The 20,379-nt window shown below is 54.7% G+C and overlaps 1 protein-coding gene across 2 annotated transcripts; it reads left to right on the top strand.

Moving 5' to 3' along the window:
* HSPA12B (heat shock protein family A (Hsp70) member 12B) lies at positions 3,311-20,302 on the top strand. 2 transcript variants are annotated; one of them, XM_005688200.3, is made up of 13 exons: positions 3,311-3,462; positions 7,666-7,725; positions 9,480-9,577; positions 10,557-10,681; positions 12,896-13,082; positions 13,402-13,506; positions 13,810-13,926; positions 15,787-15,961; positions 16,475-16,561; positions 16,983-17,087; positions 17,194-17,452; positions 18,147-18,250; positions 18,846-20,302. In XM_005688200.3, the coding sequence occupies exons 2-13, from the start codon at positions 7,683-7,685 to the stop codon at positions 19,499-19,501; spliced, it is 2,061 nt and encodes a 686-aa protein (XP_005688257.2). In that variant the 5' UTR covers positions 3,311-3,462; positions 7,666-7,682; the 3' UTR covers positions 19,502-20,302. The 2 variants fall into 2 exon arrangements, with proteins under 2 accessions (XP_005688257.2, XP_017912887.1); XM_018057398.1 differs by lacking the exon at positions 3,311-3,462 and adding an exon at positions 3,666-3,686 and having other exon boundaries at positions 18,846-19,603.

Raw genomic sequence — 20,379 nt, 5'->3', positions numbered from 1 at the left:
CCTCCTCGACTATACATACACAGAAAAGCTCCTTGGAGGTCAAAGGGGAATAATGCTAACTAATGCCAGGGTACCATACGTCTTTTCAGTAAAATCCATCTAGGCTAAGAGATGAGTGGGCACACATGGGAGGATCCTGAGATATCCCAAATATGGACTGTGAACCAGGTAAATCAACATGATTGGCCAAAGGGAACTGGGAAGAAATACCCCATAAAAGTAATTCAAACTATCACAAGAGCACAACTCAGGGATTCTCCCTTTAAGTCTGCCTGTGAATCTCTCCACACGTACTGTACTCTTTTTTCTCTTAATAAATACTTTACTTGCTTTGTTACTTTCTGTCTTTGTGGGAATTCTTTTCTGCAAAGCTGAAGGGCCAGGGCCCTTGTCACTGGCCACTGACCTAGTGGCTAGGAACTGGTGCATTCATTGCTGCAACCCAGCCCGATCTCTTGCTGGGAACCTAAGCCCTGTTTCAAGCCATTGCAGGCCAAGGCCACCCGAGATCGGTGTGGCCACGGCTGGGGGCTCTTTGAGCAGACACATGACCCACAAAAGTTTCCCAGGGGCCAGTTCTTCCCAAAGAGCCCAAGGGAGGAAGAGTGCTGCCTGCCGAGCACAGCAGGCTGGGGCTTGGCCCAGGTTTGGAAGCAGAGAAGGCAAGCTGGGCTTGAAGGGCAGCAGATGGGGTTGAACTTTAGGGCTGGAAAGGGAGCTCGAGAGGTCAGCCAACGGCAGTCCAAGCCTTGGATCACTGGCTCTTCTTCTGTAGGTAAGGGACGGTGTAGGAATGGTGAGGCACTGGAATCAGATTTGCACTTTTGAAAGTCTCCTCCAGTTGCAAGAAAGAGATGAACTGGAGGAGCAGGGCCGGGAACAGAATGGATAGAGGTGGAGAGAGGGAGATCCTGAGTGCAGGCCAGAGGAGGGAGGCAAGGCCTGGAGAGGGGCTGCTCCTGAGCGGATCCTTCCCCACTCCTCCCCAACCAGGGAGAAGCAGGAAGCCAGTGAGGTTACTGGGTGCATCTCCATGGCACTGGAGGGGAGAGGAGGGAATGCAAGGGCTCAGAGAGGTCCCTTGGGGGCTCTGTGGGACCCTCATTGATGCCTGCTGCTGCTGCTGCTAAGTCGCTTCAGTCGTGTCCGACTCTGTGCGACCCCATAGACAGCAGCCCACTAGGCTCCTCTGTCCCTGGGATTCTCCAGGCAAGAATACTGGAGTGGGTTGCCATTTCCTTCTCCAATGCATGAAAGTGAAAAGTGAAAGGGAAGTCGCTCAGTCGTGCCCGACTCTTAGCGACCCCATGGACTGCCGCCTACCAGGCTCCTCCGTCCATGGGATTTTCCAGGCAAGAGTACTGGAGTGGGGTGCCGTTGCCTTCTCGATTCCTATCTTGGTCCAAATCTTCTGGTGGCAATTGAATTGAATCTCCCAGTGGGCAAGGATTCACTGCGACTGTTTGCTGTCCTTCTCTTGTGTCTGACTGGAAGCTGCCCAAGGGTGACTGCAATAACTGAGGGGCCTAAAATAGAGGGGAACAGAAGACTGCTAAGCAGAAGGGCACCAGGAGCTAGCGACCCCCCACCCACGATTCTCCACTCCTGCTCAAAGCCTGCTGCCATGGCCCTTAGGAATGAGCCAGCCTGTGAAGCTGGGGGTGAGGGTGGAGGAACATCTAGAGCGGAGGAAAAAAAAAACCACGAAGCAGGTTGTTTAAGGGGCTAGACCCTGTGCCCCTTCCCACTAATGCACAGCCACACTTCAACCCTCCCTGGCTTTTCTCAGCCTCTGCAATGAGATGAAGGCCTGCCAGCCCCCATCACATACTTGTCACACACTCACAAACAGACAAATATGACAAATACATACACAAAAAGACGTAAGACACAGACATGCCCATATATAATACATACAGACACACAGGCATAGACACAGTCACACAGACATCCCAAGAGACATATGGACACATATATATATATACACACTCACAGACACACAAAGACACACTCATACACATAGACACACACACAGAGACACACCAACAGATACACACACTCTTACACATCTGGAGCAGCCAGTGGAGGCTGCTGATTGAATACCTTGCTGGCTTACTGGCCCAGTGCTAACATCAAAAACTGGTGCTGTACACCCCTCACCCCCAACCTCACTGCAGGGAGCCCTCTAGAGCAGTGGCCCTGACAATAGGGCCAAAAGTTTAGAAGAGATGATACCTTAGCTGAGGAGCCTTTCAGATGGACGGAGAGGAGGAAAGAAAGTATTCCAGGGAGAGAAAATAGGCCATGTCAAGGTTTGGGGTGGGTGGTGGCAACTGATACCTAAAGAACTATGGAAGCCTTCTTTGAGGAGGGGACTAAGGGAACAGACAAGAGGCCAGCGCCCCTAGCACAGAGAGACAAGCTAAGAAGCAACTCTTGGCCCTACTCCACCCACGCCAGCCTAAGCCTCTGTGGGGACACACTGGGCAGAAGGAAATGGGTCAGGCCCAGGTTCTACCAGAACCAGGAGGTGTGGGGGGTAGGGCATGGGAAGTTAGCTGCCTTAGAAGGGCCTAGCAACCAGATCTCCACTCTCAATCTTCTGTTTGGAGGCCAGGTCCCCAAACCCTCACGAAAGCATGGGCTAGGACAGAAGGCTAGCTTAGAAAGAAGGCCACCAGCCCTCACAGGAAAGGGGCCATGTGCTCCTTGTTGAAGCAGAATGAGTTCTGAGTGCTCCCTTTGCTAGGAGGGCGGACACAGATTGTGAGAATGCTTCCCTCTCTGCCCCAGACTTCAGCAGGGAAAGACCTAGGGCCTGGTCTGGGCTGGAAGGCCTGTGCTCATCCTCAGGTTGGCTTCTTTTCTCTGATCCTTGGAGACCAAGCTAGGGATCTTGGTGGGGATGTGGTGCGGGGGTAGGTGTCTGGGTGAACGGGCTCTGAGGGTATGGGGCAGGGCCCTCCCTCTAGGCAGGTGGGCTTTCTAGCTGGCTCATGGTGGCCTTGAGGTGAGCAGAGGGCCCGTCCGCAGCCGGCTGCAGGAAGCCTAGGGGGGCTCTGAAATTCCTCTCTTCTACCCTCTACCTCGCCTCCTCAACCTTCTTCCCTCAAGGCCCCCCGGGTGGCTGGGAAGTGGGAGGCGCAGGAGGGGCGCGGGGAGGGGCTGTGGACTGGAGCCGGGCGGGGCCCCTCGGCGGAGGCCCGCGCTGCCGGCCCCGCCCCGGCCTCGCACATCTGGGCTGGAGCGCTGGCCCACCCGGCGGCGCGGCGGCGCGGCCATCCGGCCTGGGGGAGGGGGAGGGGAAGGGAGAGGGGTCGGGGCGTTGCAGGGCGGAGAGCGGGGCCGGGGCTGGACGCACGTCGAGGGCTGTGGCCGCCGCGGCAGGGCACGGCCACCCCACCGGCTGCGGGCCCAGCTTCCAGGCGTCTGCACAGAGGTCGAGCTGTCGGGAGGGCAGAGGTGAGTCCTGGGCAGGGCGCTGCTGGGCTCCTAGAGAGAAAGGCGCCAAGATTTGCGGTTTCATCGCGGGCTGGCGGCTGAGACCCCACCACAAACTTCCTGACCCTCGGGAACGGGACTGGCACAGAGCTGCAAGCCCCTGTCTCCAGCAGGGCTCTGGGGTTCAGGAAGGCAACTGGGGCAGCGACTGAGGGCTCCCATCCGAGCTTTGGGACCCTACACTGGTGAGGGTGGGGCTCGAGAGACTTCTGTGTCTGGGCGTCTGCTGTGGGGCTGGGGGCTGCTCCAGGGGAGCAAGTTTGTGGAGGGACGCGGTGCTTAGGCCAGAAGGTGGAGACCCTGGGGTTGAATATGTGTGTACTTTGGGGGTGCCTGCAGGGGGAGTTCCTAGGGCCTGTGGGCTCAGAAGTTCAAGAGTGGCTGGGGTGCCACAGTGCCAGACTGTGGGCTGGCCTCATGAACAGGGACCTCTGGTTTCTCTCTGTGAGGCCAGCGTGGGGATCCAGGTGGAGTGGGGTCTGGGCTCCCTGTGGGGGCTGTGGAGCCAGGAGGCAAAGCTAGCTCGTATGGGAGAGAGGGACCGGGAGGGAGGAAGCTCTAAAATATGGACTCCCTGCCAGAGTGAAGGCAGCCCTGGATCCCCAGAAGGTAAGAGAGGTGATGAGGGACCGCAGGAGAGGGTGGGAGGGGCTTAGGCCCTAGGCTCTGCGGGACAGAGGTTGTTTGTGAGCTGGCTGCTCCCTTGATGGGGACCCATGGGGGTGGGGCAGGATGTATGGAAAGAAAAGCGGAGGACAGGGAGGGGATGCAGGAGGCCTTTTCTGTCACTCCCTGCCCCAGCCCAGGAGAAGGCAGCTTCCTCACCCCGCAGCCTCCCTCTGGTCCCTCACCTTGAGGGCACCTCTCCAGAGACAGACGGGGGCAGCCCTTTGGGTGCCATTTCTGATCTGTCCCTTGGGCCCAGGTTGGCTCAGTCTCTGGTTTGGGAAAAATGCCTGTGGCTTCTCTTTGTTTGCTGAATGGCAGGATGATGAGAGAGAGCAGTGGATAGAAGAGGCAGGGTGCAGGGAAAAGGCCTGTGGGGGTATGGAGGTGAGCTGTAAAGTTGGGTGGGCTCTTTGCCTTCATGGGCAGAAGATGGGTATGTGTGGAGCCCAGCAACACCAGCAACACCACATGTCCAAGTGCTCTGGTGGGGGATGGGAAGGGACACAAGGACCCAGCCTCATCACGCCCAACTGAGGAAAAGATCGTTGGAGATTTCTCTCCATTGGACAGAAAGTCCTGGGCTTTTGTAGTCTGGGGAACACTGTGGGTTGGGAATCTCTGGTTTCAACTCCCTACTCAGCCACACCCTGTCCTAGTCCCCAGTCAGGCCTGTTGGGTCAGGGTAAAGCTGAAGATCAGAGGTCAATATGAGGCTAAGGGCTATGGGTCAGTCCATGGGTGAGGTTAAGGGACAGACCGGAGGTGGGATTAAGTGTCTGTGGGTAGGGCAGGGGTCAGGCTGGGGCCAGGGTTTAGCCTGCTCTTGTAGCCAGGAAATGGTTACTTTCTGTGTAAGCCAAACTGGCCCATTCAATTATTCTCAAACCCATAAGCATCACCAGTCTGAAATTAGTGGACCCCTGGGGCAGGGTTCTAGCTCCCCCCATTTCCAGCTGCAGACCCTGCCCAGATGTAGCTTTCGGGAGTGGAGGTTGTCCTGAGTCCCATGATCAGCATTCTCCCTACATGTTTCTGGTAAACGGGTGTGTATGCATGGTAAGGATGTCCCAAAGAAATATGGGGCATGTATGCATACTTGTATGGCTGCCACCTGCTTCTAACTCCGTCTCTCAGAGAATCAGCAGGATCCTCCTTTTTTAACACAAATTGATTCAGAGCCTCCCTCCTTCTCTAAAGAACTCAGAATGACTAAATAAAAGTCTCAATAAAACCAAAAATTCTGACAAGAAAAACTTCAGAATCCATATCATGAAGGGAAAGAACACCGCTCACATCTGCCTTTTTACCAACCACCTTCCATCCTTGGACTTGATCCTCACAAGCGCCTGCATGATCTGTTTTACAGGAAAGGGCACTGAGGCGCAGAGAGGCAACAGGATGCACTCCAGCCAGGTGTCCTTAAGGTGCCTAATAGGCCCTTGTCAGCCCTGAGTATCAGAGCACTCAGTGTATCACAGGCTCAGAGATAAGAGCTGGGGTAATTATAGACAGTGGTTTGGACAAGGAATCAACTTAGAATGACAACCCCTGAGTCTTTTTTTCTTGGTTATTCTAGATTGTTTCTGCTCCAAATACAATATCCTTGGTTGAGAAAATCCATTCATTGAGCAGTATTTCCCCAGCACTTAGTTGTAGAACCTGGCTGGAAGAAGTGTTCAATGTTTTTGCTGATGAATTGAAACGACTTATAAGTACTGCTGCCATCATCTCTCCTGTGGACTTGATCCAGCCTTTGTTGGTAAATGTTTTTCAGTCTGCTCCCCAAGAGGGAGAAAAACCTGATTTGCAGTTTGCCAACTTGTGTGGTATAATCACCACGGCTGATTTCAAACTATCAATGTGATGTCAATAAATTCAAAATTGAGAAGAGATGCACAGAATCAGCTCTTGGGAGCTGGCGGACAGAAGCTCAAGTTCCTCTCATCTTAGAAAACAAAATCCTGTCCTCCCCTCCTCAAGCTTTATTTTCTTCCAGGTAAGATGCACATCACCTCCTGATCTCAGCTGCACTAGCGGGAAGTGCTAGCTCTGTTCTCTCATCCTCTGCTCCCTCCTTGCCTACCAGACTCCCACCCCACTCCTTCATTCCACCAAAATGCCCTGGGCCTTTAAAACATTAAATCTGGTGTTTCCAGTTTCATCTAAAAATCTCTGAAGGATCTAGCTTCGCGGCCTTCTCTTATCGAGATCTTCATGAAACCATAGCAGGCATCCCTGTCTCCCTGGCCAGCCAACCTTCCTCCTGTCAACCTTTATTCAGAGCTTCTCCTCTCTTCCCTTCCCCCACGCTACTCTCCACCAAACTTCCTGTGACAATGACACCAAACACAAATCTCCACCTTGGAATTCTCCCTGACCTCTAGGTCATATGTCACCTGACTCCTTGGTCTGTTTTCCCAGCAGTTTCAAAAACTGCACCCGGAACACTGCCCCTTTCCCCCTGCCAGCTTGCACTGCTCCAGGATTCTCCATCTGACCATCCATCTCCTTGCTTGGGTCAGTCAGTCTAAGAAGAACACCTTCTTCCTAATCTCCCAAGTCCAATCCAGCCAACTTCTGTCAGGCTTGTTGATTTTAACTTCTAACGTAAATGTGTGCACTTATGTCTCAAGATACGCAGTCAGCATCTGTTGCCTGGAGCACTGTTGGCCCCTGTTTCATGTTGTCCTGCTGCAGTCCATACTTCCATGCAGCCAGGTGGGATTTTTAAAACAGATTTAGTCATGCGCCTGTCTCCACTTTGCCACTACAAACCCTGCAGGATTTGCTCGTCCTTCATATAAAACCAGGTTTAAAATTGAGTCCACCAGGATCTGTCTGCACGATAAGCCAAGCCCAACCCCTTTCTCCAGCTTTGCCATGCTACCCTTTCTGCCCTGCTTGTATCCGTCATAGCACCATTTGTAATCTCAGATTCAGGTACATGATTATCTGATTAGGAACAATTTCTCCACCATGCTATGGGCCCCCAGGACAGGAACAGTGTCCCACAGCATCTGGCAGAGAATGGGCACCTGAAAACACTTAGGAGCATCCTGCTTCCAACAAAGCAACTGTTAAAAAAAGACATTTCTGAGGGGCTTCCCTGCAGTCCCATGGTTAGGACTCTGCTTCCACTGCAGCAGGCCCTGGTTCATTCCCTGCTCGGGGAACTAAAATTCTGCAAGCCAGGTAGTGCAGCCAAAAAAAAAAAAAAAAAAAACATTTTTGAGACAAGCTAGGACTGTGGGATTGAGCACTGGATGAGATTAAGGAATTACTATTGATTTTGTTGGACATGATAGTGGTTTTGTGGCAATGTCTTTTTAAAAATCTGTATCTGTTGAAGAGACATGTTAAAGAATTTATAGGTCAAGCAACATGACGTCTGGGACTTGCTTCAAAGGACTCCAGCTGAAAGTAAATAAATAATTATTCAGTAAGGGAACAAAGGAGCAAATAAATGCCATTCTGCTTGTCCATTCTTGTTCACAGCTATAGGGCCTGCAAGGATGCTGGCTGTCCCGGAGATGGACCTACAGGGGCTGTACATTGGTAAGACCTGCCCCCTCACCTCCATCTAGGCCCATTGCCCCTGTCACCCCAGCACTCAGACCGACCCCTAGTCTGTCCACATGCCTCTCTCAGCAGAGGCTCCTGAGAGCCGTTCTGTGTGTGTGTGCACAGGGTGGGTTAGTGCAACAGGACTATGTATGTGAGTGTGTGTGTGTGTGCACACTCTGCAAGCCTGTTCATGGGACCCCCGAGTGTCTACAAGTAAGTGTATGCAGGGCAGGCCTGTGTGCACAGGGCTGTATGGGTGTGCATGTGTTTTGTGCAGGGTGTGTATATAGTATGTGTGAGTGTGTGTCCCTGCCTGTCTGCCTAAGGGCAGGTCTCTGGGCACAGGGTCTCAAGTGAGAGTGTGTGTATATCTGCACAGAACTCTGTGCATGCATGTCTGGCCTGGTCTGGGAGCAGGCTCTGGGTTTTGTGCAGGGGTGGGAGGCCAGGCAGCAGGACAGACACGCCTCAGGAAGTCCACTCACAAAGACCTGGTGGGCTGGGCCTTCCTTCCTGCCTCCCTTCCCAGGCTCAAGCCACAGCAGCTTGGCCCAAGCCTGAACCGGTTGGCTAAGAAAAAGGGCCTCTGGAAGTGTGACCACCATGTCCTTGCCCCTCCAGCACTGCAAGACAGATGCCAGCCCTGTGCAGGCACTTCCTAAAGTCCCCTTCATGCCCCGCCCCTCACATATGTTCCAAGGATACCCCAAGGCCAGGGTGGCCTGGGACTTGTCAGGGCCCCATGGCTGTGGCTGAGGGAGTCGAGGCCCCAGCCCTGGCTCAGCCTAAAGCTAGACAGGTCTGTTTGATTTTCCAGTGTGTCTAAATGCCAGACCCCACCAATCTCCCTGGCCAGCCTCCCGTCCCCACACACAGAACCCAGGGCAGCCCCAGTGCTCCACACAGGGGCCTCAGCAAAGCCCAGTGTGGTGGTGTTGAGCCATAAGCCCACACCTGGGGGATGTCCAGCCAGGCAGGCCCTCCTGCCTCCTGAACTGCCTGAGCCTCCAAGCCAGCTGCCTTCTGCGGGCTGCACTGCTTCCTCCCACCAAAGGTCCAGCTCCATCCTGGGCCTGTGAGAGGGTCTCAAGGGAGCCTCCTTACACAAATGCTGGCTTCAGGTCTGTGGGTGTTGTGGGGGACGGGAGCTTGCAATCTGCCTTCCTCCTGTGGTTAGACACCTCTCAGCTCAGGGCTGCTCAGGGCAGGGCTGGGCCTGTCCATGACCCTTGGGGGCAGAGGGTTGGTAGGAGAGGCAGTTCCCCCAGGTCCTGATTAGAACATGAGGCTGAACTTACCGGGAGAAGAGCAGCTGTCCACCTCCCACTCAGGTCTGTAGTTCCCCCACCTCTTCTGGTTTCTCCATCCTCACCCAGGAGCTCACCTACCCCTCTCTCCTGCCCTTCTATCTTTGGACTCAGTCCTTCCCACCCCCACAATGCTTCTCTATCCCTCCCCTTCCCCACCATGCCTGACGGGTGCTGAGGAAGACAGTGAGTCCCTAGGTGAAGTATGAGTCACCCTTCAGGAATAGGTCGCCTCTAACTGATAATGGGCCCTGAGCCCAAGTATCCCCCACCCCCACCTCAGTCCTGTCCTTCCTACCTTCCCTCCCTAGTCCTTCTTCCCCAGCAGGGTACTGCTCACCTTGGCCCGGCAGTGACTGATGGGGAACCCCCACATCTGGGACCTAGCCACAGCCCCTTACCCTAATTGTACCAGAGTGATTTATCCTCTCTTTGCAGGCTCCAGCCCACAGCGGTCTCCAGTGCCCAGCCCACCTGCCTCCCCAAGGACCCAGGAAAGCTGTGGCATTGCCCCTCTCACACCCTCACAGTCTCCAGTAAGCCTAGGGCAGGGCTCGGGGTGGTGGGGGCCCGGGTGGTGGGGAGGGTTGCATTGGTGTCTAGAAGAGCCCGCAGGTCTGGGCTGGGAGTATCACCATGCCTCCTGCCCCTGTACACTCATGTTCTCCCCAGATGGGTTAGCCTTAGGTGACCTTGGACTATAGGAGTGACAGGTTTACTGAGATGAGCCCCCTCCAGGATGACATCCAGGAACCGTTGCAACTAGCCTGCCTGGGCAGGTGTACTTCTGAGCAACTAGTTTGGTAGGTCCTCAGTGCACTGGGCCTCCCAGACTTGCTCCCCTCCTGTCAACCACAGCCCTACCTTATTAAAAGATATATCTAGGGAAGAGGAGACACATGGCTAAAAAATAGTTTGGTAACTGCTAGCTTGAAATATCTAAGACATAACCATCACCCCCAAATTTCCTAAGTCACCCTACCCGGGGTGGCCTCACCCTAGTGATCCAACCTGGGGACCCCATTGTTCTCAGGGAGCCCAGGCCTAGCTTGGGAGAAGGTAAGGACCACTCTGAGGCACATGCATGGGGTTCTCTTCTCTGCCACAAACCTGGACAGAGTTGGGCTATTTCACTGTGGCCACAAAGAGCAAAAGGGTCTCATATACACAGGTCCATGTGCTATGAAGCTGCTCAGAGCAGCAGAACTGCTTCCAGCTGGGCCCAGGCTGGAAATGATGTAAGATGGGGGTGGGGCTAAGGCAGCCCAGGCAGAAGGGCAGGGAGTTAGGAACTTGAGCTCAAAACTTCATGGGGCTACCTGAGAGGCCTTGGGCTTTCTGAGCAGTTAGCATCTCAAGGGCTCAGTCAGGAGCTTAGGAGGGGAGAGAAATCAGGCAGGAGGTAGGTGGGGGTGGGCCAGGGCTGGTCTGGACCACAGCCAGGGGTGGGGAGGACCTCCACACGCAGTCAGCCTAGCCCTCTGGCCGCTCCCTGACTAGCTCTTGCACTTGCAGAAGCCCGAGGCCCGAGGCCCTCAGCAGGCCCCCTTCTCCGTGGTGGTGGCTATCGACTTTGGCACCACATCCAGTGGCTATGCCTTCAGCTTTGCCAGTGACCCTGAGGCCATCCACATGATGAGGTGAGAGTGGCTGGACTGGGAGATTGGTTGCGGGGAGGTCTACACCCTGGGAGAGACCTAGTCCCGGAAGTAGTGTCACTCACGAGACATGGGGTCTTCTCAGAGAAGCTTTCCAGCCCTAGTCTGGGCTCCCTACTGGGGCAAAAGTTTGGAGGATGGGACCCAGGTCTGGGCCCTCAGCCCCAGTTGGGGCAGCCCTTTGACCTCTGCAAGAAAATGTTGGGCTTCATTTTTTATTGTAAATTTTCTATTATTTTTTTCTGGGCTAGTCATAGGGACACACATGTATGCACAAATACGTGGTTTTAAAATAAAATATACAACTTGCTTTAAGCTTTCAGCACTATTTTGTAGATGTTTCATGTGAATATGGAGAGAGCCACCATTTTCTTTACATTGTTGCATAGTATTCCACAGTTCGGATGTATCATAATGTATTCATTCTATTGATAGTTTTGAGGAAGTTTTTCCTTTTAAGTTTTCACCATTACAAAAAGTGTTGCAATGAATACTCTTCCTTGGAAACTTGTGCTGGAATTTCTATGTGGTAGGTTCCTAGAGGCAGTCCTAGGTTCAACATCTCAAATGAAATACAAGGAAATGAAGGACTAGAGAGGTTAGCTGAATTGACAAGTCACACAGTTGTCATGAAAGAGCTGTTTGAAAAAATCCATTCTGATGAAGTTTGTTGAGTTTTGTTTGAACAAAACATTTGTTTGATACCTCCCTTCAGGCCTCAAGACCCTGATCCTTTGAATGTATCTTAGTGAGACTGTAGCCGTAGGTGGAAGATGCCAAAGCTCCCAACTCAGACTGGGATGGAGGATCGGCAGGCTTCACCAGGGCCTGGGAGGCTATATGGAAAGACAGCCAAGGGTCACTGCCCCAAAGATACAGGGGACTTGACCTGCATGAATGTGGACTGTCCTTCCCCTTTCTCTGTTCCCTCCACATCCATCTGAGGCCACAAAGGCCCTAGGACCTTAGAGCTTTCTAGGAGCTGAATGGCATTCCAGCTTGTCAGCACACACAGCTGAGGCCACGCTGGGCCTGTTGCTAGGGCTGAGGACACGTGAAGGGATACTATGGAGATAACAGTCACAGGAGTGACTGGGGGACATTCTGGCCTCCTCCCAAGCCCTTTCTACTCCCACTAGCCACCAAGCCCCATCATTTCTATCTCCCTGATATCTCTGTAATACCCATCTACTTCTCTCCCCGACTCATACCCCTGAGTTCAGCCCCACCCTCTCTCACTTGAATGGCTGCAATATCCTCCCTGGTTTTCCTTCTCCACCCTCCCTCTCCTCCACTCTGTTGCTACATGGGAACCAAAGACATTTCTAAAGGCAAATGTGGTCATGCTTCTTCACTCCCTTAAAACCCACCAAGACAGAATTCTGATATGACATTTGATACTCCTTAGTTGATCTTAACATTGCTACTTTGAGCCAACTTATATCTAGTTCTCCCCACTCTTTGACACCTCTATAAACTTGCACATGCTCTTCCTTCTTCCTGGATTCCTAGTTCCTTCCCCCAAATGGATGCAGTGGTGAGCTTGGCCTAGAGTAGTCAGGGCATCAGAAAAGGCAGAGAAAGGGGAAGAAGGATTTGCCAGGCCAATGGCCTGGGCAGTGAGTTGTGGGTAGAGGTCCAGATGATGACTGCATACAGGGAAGTTTGGAATCTCAGGGTTTGGGGGCCTGTTGAAGGTGCAGTCAGCTGGGGTGTAGCTGCTGAGGTGGGCCAGACAGGAATGATCGTAGAGCTTAGCTATGTGGAACGTGGCCTAGAGGAGGACAACCAGCCAGCTGGGAGAAGGCCTCTGCCAGGGTCCTGGAGAGACTCATCAGAAGGCCAGACAAGGCAGATGGATGATGGCTTGCTGCTACTTGTTAAAAGGACAGGGAGGTGAAGTCAAATGGTGTACTTCATGGGAGGGAGCAGAAGCTGAGGATGTCGAATGGGACCCATGGCTCCATGGATAGAGATGATCCCATGAGCAACATTTATGGAGATTTAAGTGGATGCCAAGCACCATATTCACAAGAACCCTAAAAGGTAGGTACCGTTATCATTCCTGTTTTACATATGGAGCCTGGGGAAGCCAAGTGAGCTGCCCCAAGTCACACAGCTGGTCCCAGAGCCAGCACCCAACCCCATGAAGGGAAGATTACTGCGGACCACACTGACAGCCTCCTGCCTCCACAGGAAATGGGAAGGTGGGGACCCAGGTGTGGCCCACCAGAAGACCCCTACCTGCCTGCTGCTGACCCCAGAGGGTGCCTTTCACAGCTTTGGCTATACAGCCCGCGATTATTACCATGATCTGGACCCTGAGGAGGCTCGTGACTGGCTCTACTTTGAGAAGTTCAAGATGAAGATCCACAGTACCACCGTGAGTCACATTCTGGCTCAGGGCCCAGCTCCAGCCAGGAAAGCAGGGCTAGGAGGGAAAGCAGGGAGGGCGGCCTCATGGAGGGTGGGCAAAGCTGAAAGGTGAGGGGGCCCTGGAGGCGGAGTTTGCACATGAGGGATGGAGGCCTGACCACGGGGTATGATAGGGTAAGGGAAGGGCTGGGGGGAACTGACCTAAGATTAGAGCCAGAGTGGGACAGTAGCAAAGAGGGGAGCGCAGGAAATGGGGGTAAATAGAAGCGGTTGTCAGGAAATGGAGAGCTGTGGCCTCCTATAGAGTTGCCCTATGTCCCTCGCAGGATCTCACTTTGAAGACCCAGCTAGAGGCAGTAAACGGAAAGAAAATGCCTGCCCTGGAGGTGTTTGCTCATGCCTTGCGCTTCTTCAAGGAGCATGCCCTTCAGGTGTGCTGTGACCCTATCTCTGCTTACTGGGGTGGACAACCCCCAGGCCTATCCTTTCCCCTCAGCCCATCCACTGAGTAGCCACTGTCAGAAGACAGAGGTCATCTTTTCCAGTCCTCTGCCTTCCTATCTGGTAGCCCTGCGTCAGGGGTTGGGGAGGTGGTGGTGGTGGGAAAGGGGGTGTTAAGATTCTCCCAAGTCAGCTGGGAAGTTCCTCAGGCCTGATTAGCTCCTCCAGCTCCTATAAAGACACGCCCCCCAGACCAAGCCAGCCCTCCCCTTCACTGCCCCATCGTGCTCCAGGAGCTGAGGGAGCAGTGCCCGTCACTGCTGGAGGAGGACAGTGTGCGCTGGGTGTTGACCGTGCCTGCCATCTGGAAGCAACCAGCCAAGCAGTTCATGCGGGAGGCTGCCTACCTGGTGAGAACATGCAGGCAGAGCGTGGGTGTTGCTCGGAAGGGCCCCGGGCGTGGCTCCATACCCTCATTCGTACACCACCCTTGGGACCACAGAGCCCTTGTGTAAGGACTGCCAGCCCCACCCTGCTGGGTATTTTCGAGGGTTGTTGCCACCAAGAGAGGGGGTGGGCCTGTAGGAACAGAGAGCTGAGGGACAAGGGACAGCCCAGGCCCGCTTAACCACTGTCTTAATGCAGGTTTCCTAGAAGCAGAGTCCGAGATGGGAATTCTTGTGCATGTGGTGTATTGAAGAAGGACTCTCAGGTGAAAGGGGAGTGAGGAAAGCAGGACAGGAGAAACAGCTGCACGGGGATGGGTCTCATCTGGAGTCTAGCCTCAGCCTGATCCCACGGAGAGCTCTGGAGGGAGACTGTACCCTAGTGTTAGCCACAGGGAGGCAAGAGGGTTGGCTTTTTGTCCATCGTTATCAGTTTGTCATTGGTAACTGGTTGGAGTAAGCCCCGCCAAGTGAGTAGTTCTCATTCAGTTGAAGGCAGTTCTCCAGAGCAGGGGCAATGGGAAGCTGATAGCAGGTAACACTGACAGTAGCAGGGCAGGACGCCAAGAACGTCCACTTGAGCCAGCATCAGCATTTTCACCACAGCTCCAACCAGTTTAAGTTCTTGAGCAGAGGAAATAAGACTATGAAACTATGAAGGGAGGTGATTTTGGCCTATGTTTGCTGATCTTCCTACCATAAGAGAAGCCCAAAGTTCTGGAGAAAGGGAGACTGCAGCTCAGGCACCCTCCCCACCCCCCGCCCCACCCCCAGTGGAGATGGGAAGGTTGGAAAAGCAGTCTCAGGAATTCCAGTGCACCCTCCCCTGGAAGAAACCAGAACCTTCAACCCCCCAGAAACATACCTTTTCCTAGGTGTCAAATCCACAGGTGCCCTCACTTGTCTCTGGAAGGAGCTAACCCCAAGGTCAGTGGGCATCCATCCCCCTTTCAGAGACCAGAATGAAAGCATGGCCTCTCCCAGCCAAAATAAACGCCCCCACCCCAGTAGCCCCCTGCTTGTTTACCCACCCTGCTTCCTCCCACACTGTTCCCTGGCTGTCAGTTCAGAAAGGGCTGGCCCTGGGCAGGAAGTCTTGATACCCATCCATCCCCATCCCCCCACCTGGTCAGAATCTGAGGAATCCCACAAAACCATAAAGTACTTCCTATGGGGATCCCCTGTCCTGATGCAGGAAGTAACAGAAAGTGTTTTTCCCCCCTAGCTTGCTTGCCTTGGTACCTGAAATTTCTCTGTTAAAGTGTCTTTTCTTCTATATCACATTGCTTGAGAACAAAGTTCTCAAGAGAGTGGGGAAGCCCATGGCCACTGTCCATTACCAGTGAAGAAAGGGAGTTGAGTAAGCTAAAGGGGACTCCCCCACCATCCCTTCTGATTGATGGTCTGGCCATTATACCCTCTAATACACTATTCTGGAGTCTCCACTAACCCCCTCAGCCAGTGGTCAGCTGCCAACCCAGGACTTATGAAGGGGACCTTCCTGCAGCCCAGGCCACATTGGGCAGCCTGGGGCAGATCCCGGGTGCTCTAGGTTTTCACTCAGTCTAAGGTCCCTCCCTGCTGGGCAACCCCATGGCATCCTTGGCCACAGCCATCCCTCCCACCCCAAGCCTGGTCATAGGGTGGCTCTGAGACAGCTCCAAATCTGTGCAGCATGGAAGGGCCTTGAGAGGCCTAGCATGGCTGCAGTATAATGGGGAGGAGATAGGAGCCCCACAAGCCCTGGTTGCCCGCACTGAGGTGCCATTTCAGTGTGATGCCTGGTCCACGATGCTCCCCAACCCTGCCAACCACCGTCCTCAGGCTGGACTAGTGTCGAGAGAGGATGCAGAGCAATTACTCATCGCCCTGGAGCCTGAGGCTGCCTCTGTCTACTGCCGCAAGCTGCGTCTGCACCAGCTCGTGGATCTGAGTAGCCGAGCTCCAGGCAGAGGGTGCCTGGGCGAACGCCGCTCCATTGACTCCAGCTTCCGTCAGGGTGAGCCAACCCCAGGGGTGCTGCCTAGTGGTGACCTTGGAGGCAGGCACTGAAGACTATACCGTGCCCTGGAGTAGCACTGTCTGAGGATGGTAGGACTCAATCCAACCCTGAATCTGAGGTGGGGAGCAGGGGTGGGGGTGGGGCTAGGGGTGGTAGTGGGGGTGACAGCCTACCCTAGGAAGAGGTGCTGGGGTTACTGACAAAGATACTCTAAGCTGAAGGTGGAGGTCTTCAGCTTTCCCTTAAACAGCACTGAATCAGTTTTCCCTCCCCTCCTGGAATGTCAGCTGTCCCCCGACCCCCACCAGCCCCAGGCTCCTGCTGCCAGGACTAGGCACTGAGACTGCTGTGTCAACCTTCTATGATAGGGACAGGCCTCAGGATCTCCCCTCCTCCCCAGTTCCTCTAGACCTTCCTAATTCTGACTTTGCCATGGCCTGAGCCCCTCTATATTAAGGCAAGGTTTTGCAGCCTCCTGACCTGACTGTCCTGCTGTCCCTCAACACTCAGCCCGAGAGCAGCTTCGAAGATCCCGCCACAGCCGGACATTCCTGGTGGAGTCGGGTGTTGGAGAGCTGTGGGCTGATATGCAAGCAGGTGGGGGAGGGAGGGGCGATGGAGGGATATTCCTTGGGCCCTGCGGGTGCCAGATACTGAGGGTGGGAAAACAGTCCCAAAGTCAGCTCTAGCCTCTAGGAACCCTGCCCTTTCCAACTCCATCAGCTGTACCTAAGCTGGTAGTCCCCCTCACCATCACCTGCACTCCAACCCCCACTCACAGCCATGCCACCAACCCCCTTCCTCCAGGGGATTCTCTGCAGGTGAAGCTGCAGAGCCCTGGGATAATTTTCCCTCACACCTTGTGCCCCTACCCAGTGACCTGAAGCCCCTTTCAACCGTAACTCCCATAGCCCTGCGGACAGGGCTCAGGACCTGGGGCAGGGCTGAAGACTGGTTGAGTCTCCAGAGGGTCTAGAGCTAAACTGCCACAAGTGTGTGCTCATGCTTGCCCCCACAGGAGATCGCTATGTGGTGGCAGACTGTGGGGGAGGCACAGTGGACCTGACTGTGCACCAGCTGGAGCAGCCCCATGGCACCCTCAAGGAGCTCTACAAGGCATCTGGTGAGTAGCCAGGCAGTGCCCTTGGTGCCCAGAGCCCTTGCCCTGCCAATACCTCCTGGCAGCGGAATGAGCACTGTTGCCCTCTTCCTTCTCTGCTGGACACCAGGCGGCCCCTGTGGCGCGGTGGGCGTGGACCTGGCTTTCGAGCAGCTGCTGGGCCGCATCTTCGGTGAGGACTTCATCACCACCTTCAAAAGGCAACGTCCAGCAGCCTGGGTGGATCTGACTATAGCCTTCGAGGCCCGCAAACGCACTGCAGGCCCGCACCGTACAGGGGCGGTCAACATCTCCCTACCATTCTCCTTTATTGACTTCTACCGTAAGCAGGGAGGCCACAATGTGGAGACGGCCCTGCGCAAGAGCAGGTGAGCGGGGTACCGCCCCTATAGGGAAAGGTGTGGGCTCCAGGAGGCAGTAGAGGATCCACTTGATCTGGCCCAGGCACAAGTCATGCCAGCCCAGGTGGAGGCAGGGGGAGGGGCATGAGTACCCCAGCTGAAATCTGCAGCCCAAACGGAAGCAAGAGAATCTTGAGCCCCCAGGGAAAGGCCAATGCTGCTGCTGCTGCTAAGTTGCTTCAGTCGTGTCCAACTCTGTGCGACCCCATAGATGGCAGCCCACCAGGCAAGAACACTGGAGTGGGTTGCCATTGCCTTCTCCGGAAAGGCCAATATCTATCTCATATTCCCTGCAGCCATACCTACTCACACACACACACACACACACACCACACACACACACCACACACACACACACCACACACACACCACACACACACACACCACACACACACACCACACACACACACACACACAGACACACACACACAGACACACACACACACACACCCCTGCCAGCCAACCGGTCTGTATTCCTCTGCTTGAGGCAAAAGGAGGCTCCTCTCCTGGGACCTCATGTTTGGACCTGGAACAGACTTGAGTCTAAAGCCCCTAGAAGTGTGGTTGGCACAATACAGAATGTGCCCAGGTACTCTGGCCTGGAATAGAGGTAGGACCTGGACCCTGACCCATCGGCCTGTGCCTCCTTCACCATCTACAGCGTGAACTTCGTGAAGTGGTCCTCACATGGGATGCTCAGGATGTCTTGTGAGGCCATGAACGAACTCTTTCAGCCCACCGTCAGCGGGATCATCCAGCATATAGGTGAGCACCTAAGCTTGGGTCATTCATTCACCTTAGCATACACACCCATATGCGAGAGTATTTCCCCCGATTAGTACCTGGAAACCTCCCCAAATCCATACACTGGAATGTATGAGACCCAGAATCATTGGGAATACCTGGAGGATGTAGTGCCATGGGGATTAAGAAATAGGATGACGTGTAGTCTTGCCAGGTTAAAGAAACCCTAGTGGCTGACTCCCCAGGTAGTATTAGGTCCCCCCCAAACTGTTATCACAGTGACTTAAATGAGTTTAAGTATCTAGAGAGTGAACACAATGTCTTACACGCAGTAGGCATTTAATCCGTGAAAATTCACACCCTTACTCAAGCCCTCCACAGTGTAGTGGGAAAGCAAGATAGTGTTGAGGAAGCAGAGACTATGAGGATGGCAGAGTCCCTCATGAAAGTGCTCTGTGTTCTTCATCCAAGCCAGGCTAAGGTTTTATAGTGAAATGGCTAGTTGCCCCAGGGATACGGGAGGGCAGAGGGGAAGCACCACTAGCTGCGCAGCGGTAGCCTCAGTGGCCCACTCCCCGTCCGTTCTCCTTACCCGCTCCCCGACCCGTCCCCGCAGAAGCACTGCTGGACCGTCCTGAGGTGCAGGGTGTCAAGCTGTTGTTCCTGGTGGGCGGCTTCGCCGAGTCGGCTATGCTGCAGCACGCGGTGCAGGCAGCTCTGGGCACCCGTGGCCTGCGTGTGGTGGTTCCGCACGACGTAGCCCTCACCATCCTCAAAGGCGCAGTGCTTTTTGGGCAGGCGCCAGGAGTGGTTCGGGTGCGTAGATCACCGCTCACATACGGCGTGGGTGTGCTCAACCGCTTCGTGGCTGGTGTTCACCCGCCTGACAAGCTGCTGGTTCGCGACGGTCGCCGCTGGTGCACCGACGTTTTTGAGCGCTTCGTGGCCGCCGAACAATCGGTGGCCTTGGGCGAGGAGGTGCGGCGCAGCTACTGCCCAGCACGCCCAGGACAGCGGCGAGTGCTCATCAACCTGTACTGCTGCGCCGCAGAGGACGCGCGCTTCATCACCGACCCAGGAGTGCGCAAGTGTGGCGCGCTCAGCCTCGAGCTCGAGCCAGCCGAGGGAGGCCCCGACGCCGCCGGAGCACCCCCCGGCCGCCGCGAGATCCGCGCTGCCATGCAGTTTGGTGACACTGAGATTAAGGTCACCGCCATCGATGTCAGCACCAATCGCTCTGTGCGCGCCGCCATCGACTTTCTTTCCAACTGAGGGCACAGTGCCAGCACCCCCCCACCCCCAGCCCAACAGAACTCTTTGCCCAGGGCTGGGGCAGATAAATCCACCCTGTTTCCTGCCATCCTGCCCGGGGAGGTGAGGTCGCAGGAGGAATGGGTGGGGACACATCCAGAAACTCAGGCTTTGGGATTGGGCCTCAGTTCTCTGACTGAAAGGCTGAAGGGCACGTCCAAGAAGACTTAAAAGGTTTGCAAAGGCTTCCCCATAGGGAGCACGTGGTCCTGAAAGCAGACTGCATCAGAAGGCTTGACCCTTGGTCTGAAGTAGGGGCCAGGGTGGGAGTTGGGGGATGAGGGTGGGGGTACAGCTGCAGGCAGGGCAGCAAGAGCGAGGAGGTTGTGCAGGGTCTGGAGCCGAAGGGCAGAGTGCACAGACTGACTGGCTCAGCCTGTATAGGGAGCCAGGCAGGACAAGGACTGGAGCTGACAGGAGAGGGACAGAAGCAGCAGGACCTTCCTGCGTGTGGTACTGACCACCCAAGTATGAATGCTAATTGTAGAAAGGGCAGTAGCAGGCTATGAGAAGGGTACAGGCGAGGGGGATGTGGGATAACATGCTGAGGGGGGCTTTCCTTTCCATCTGAGAAGGCCCCAGGGGCAGCTTGGGAATGACCCACATATTGATCCAACCATGGAGAGGGAAGAGGGTAGGGAGGACAGAAAGAGCACTGGTCCCAGCTCTGTCATCAATTTAGTGTACCTGCCCTCCCATGACATGCAGCAGCCCCACCTGCCTGAGAACCCGAAGGTGACAATAAAACTCAAGGTGAAACCATACCCTTCTGGTACCTCACAGGGGAGACTCCAATAGTGGAGTAGTGGAAGGGTTAGGGTGGCTAGGTTCTACAAAGG

The sequence above is a fragment of the Capra hircus genome, chromosome 13, assembly GCF_001704415.2.
Source record: "Capra hircus breed San Clemente chromosome 13, ASM170441v1, whole genome shotgun sequence".
Lineage (NCBI taxonomy): Eukaryota > Metazoa > Chordata > Mammalia > Artiodactyla > Bovidae > Capra > Capra hircus.
This window is presented reverse-complemented; position numbering and strand designations above follow the sequence as displayed.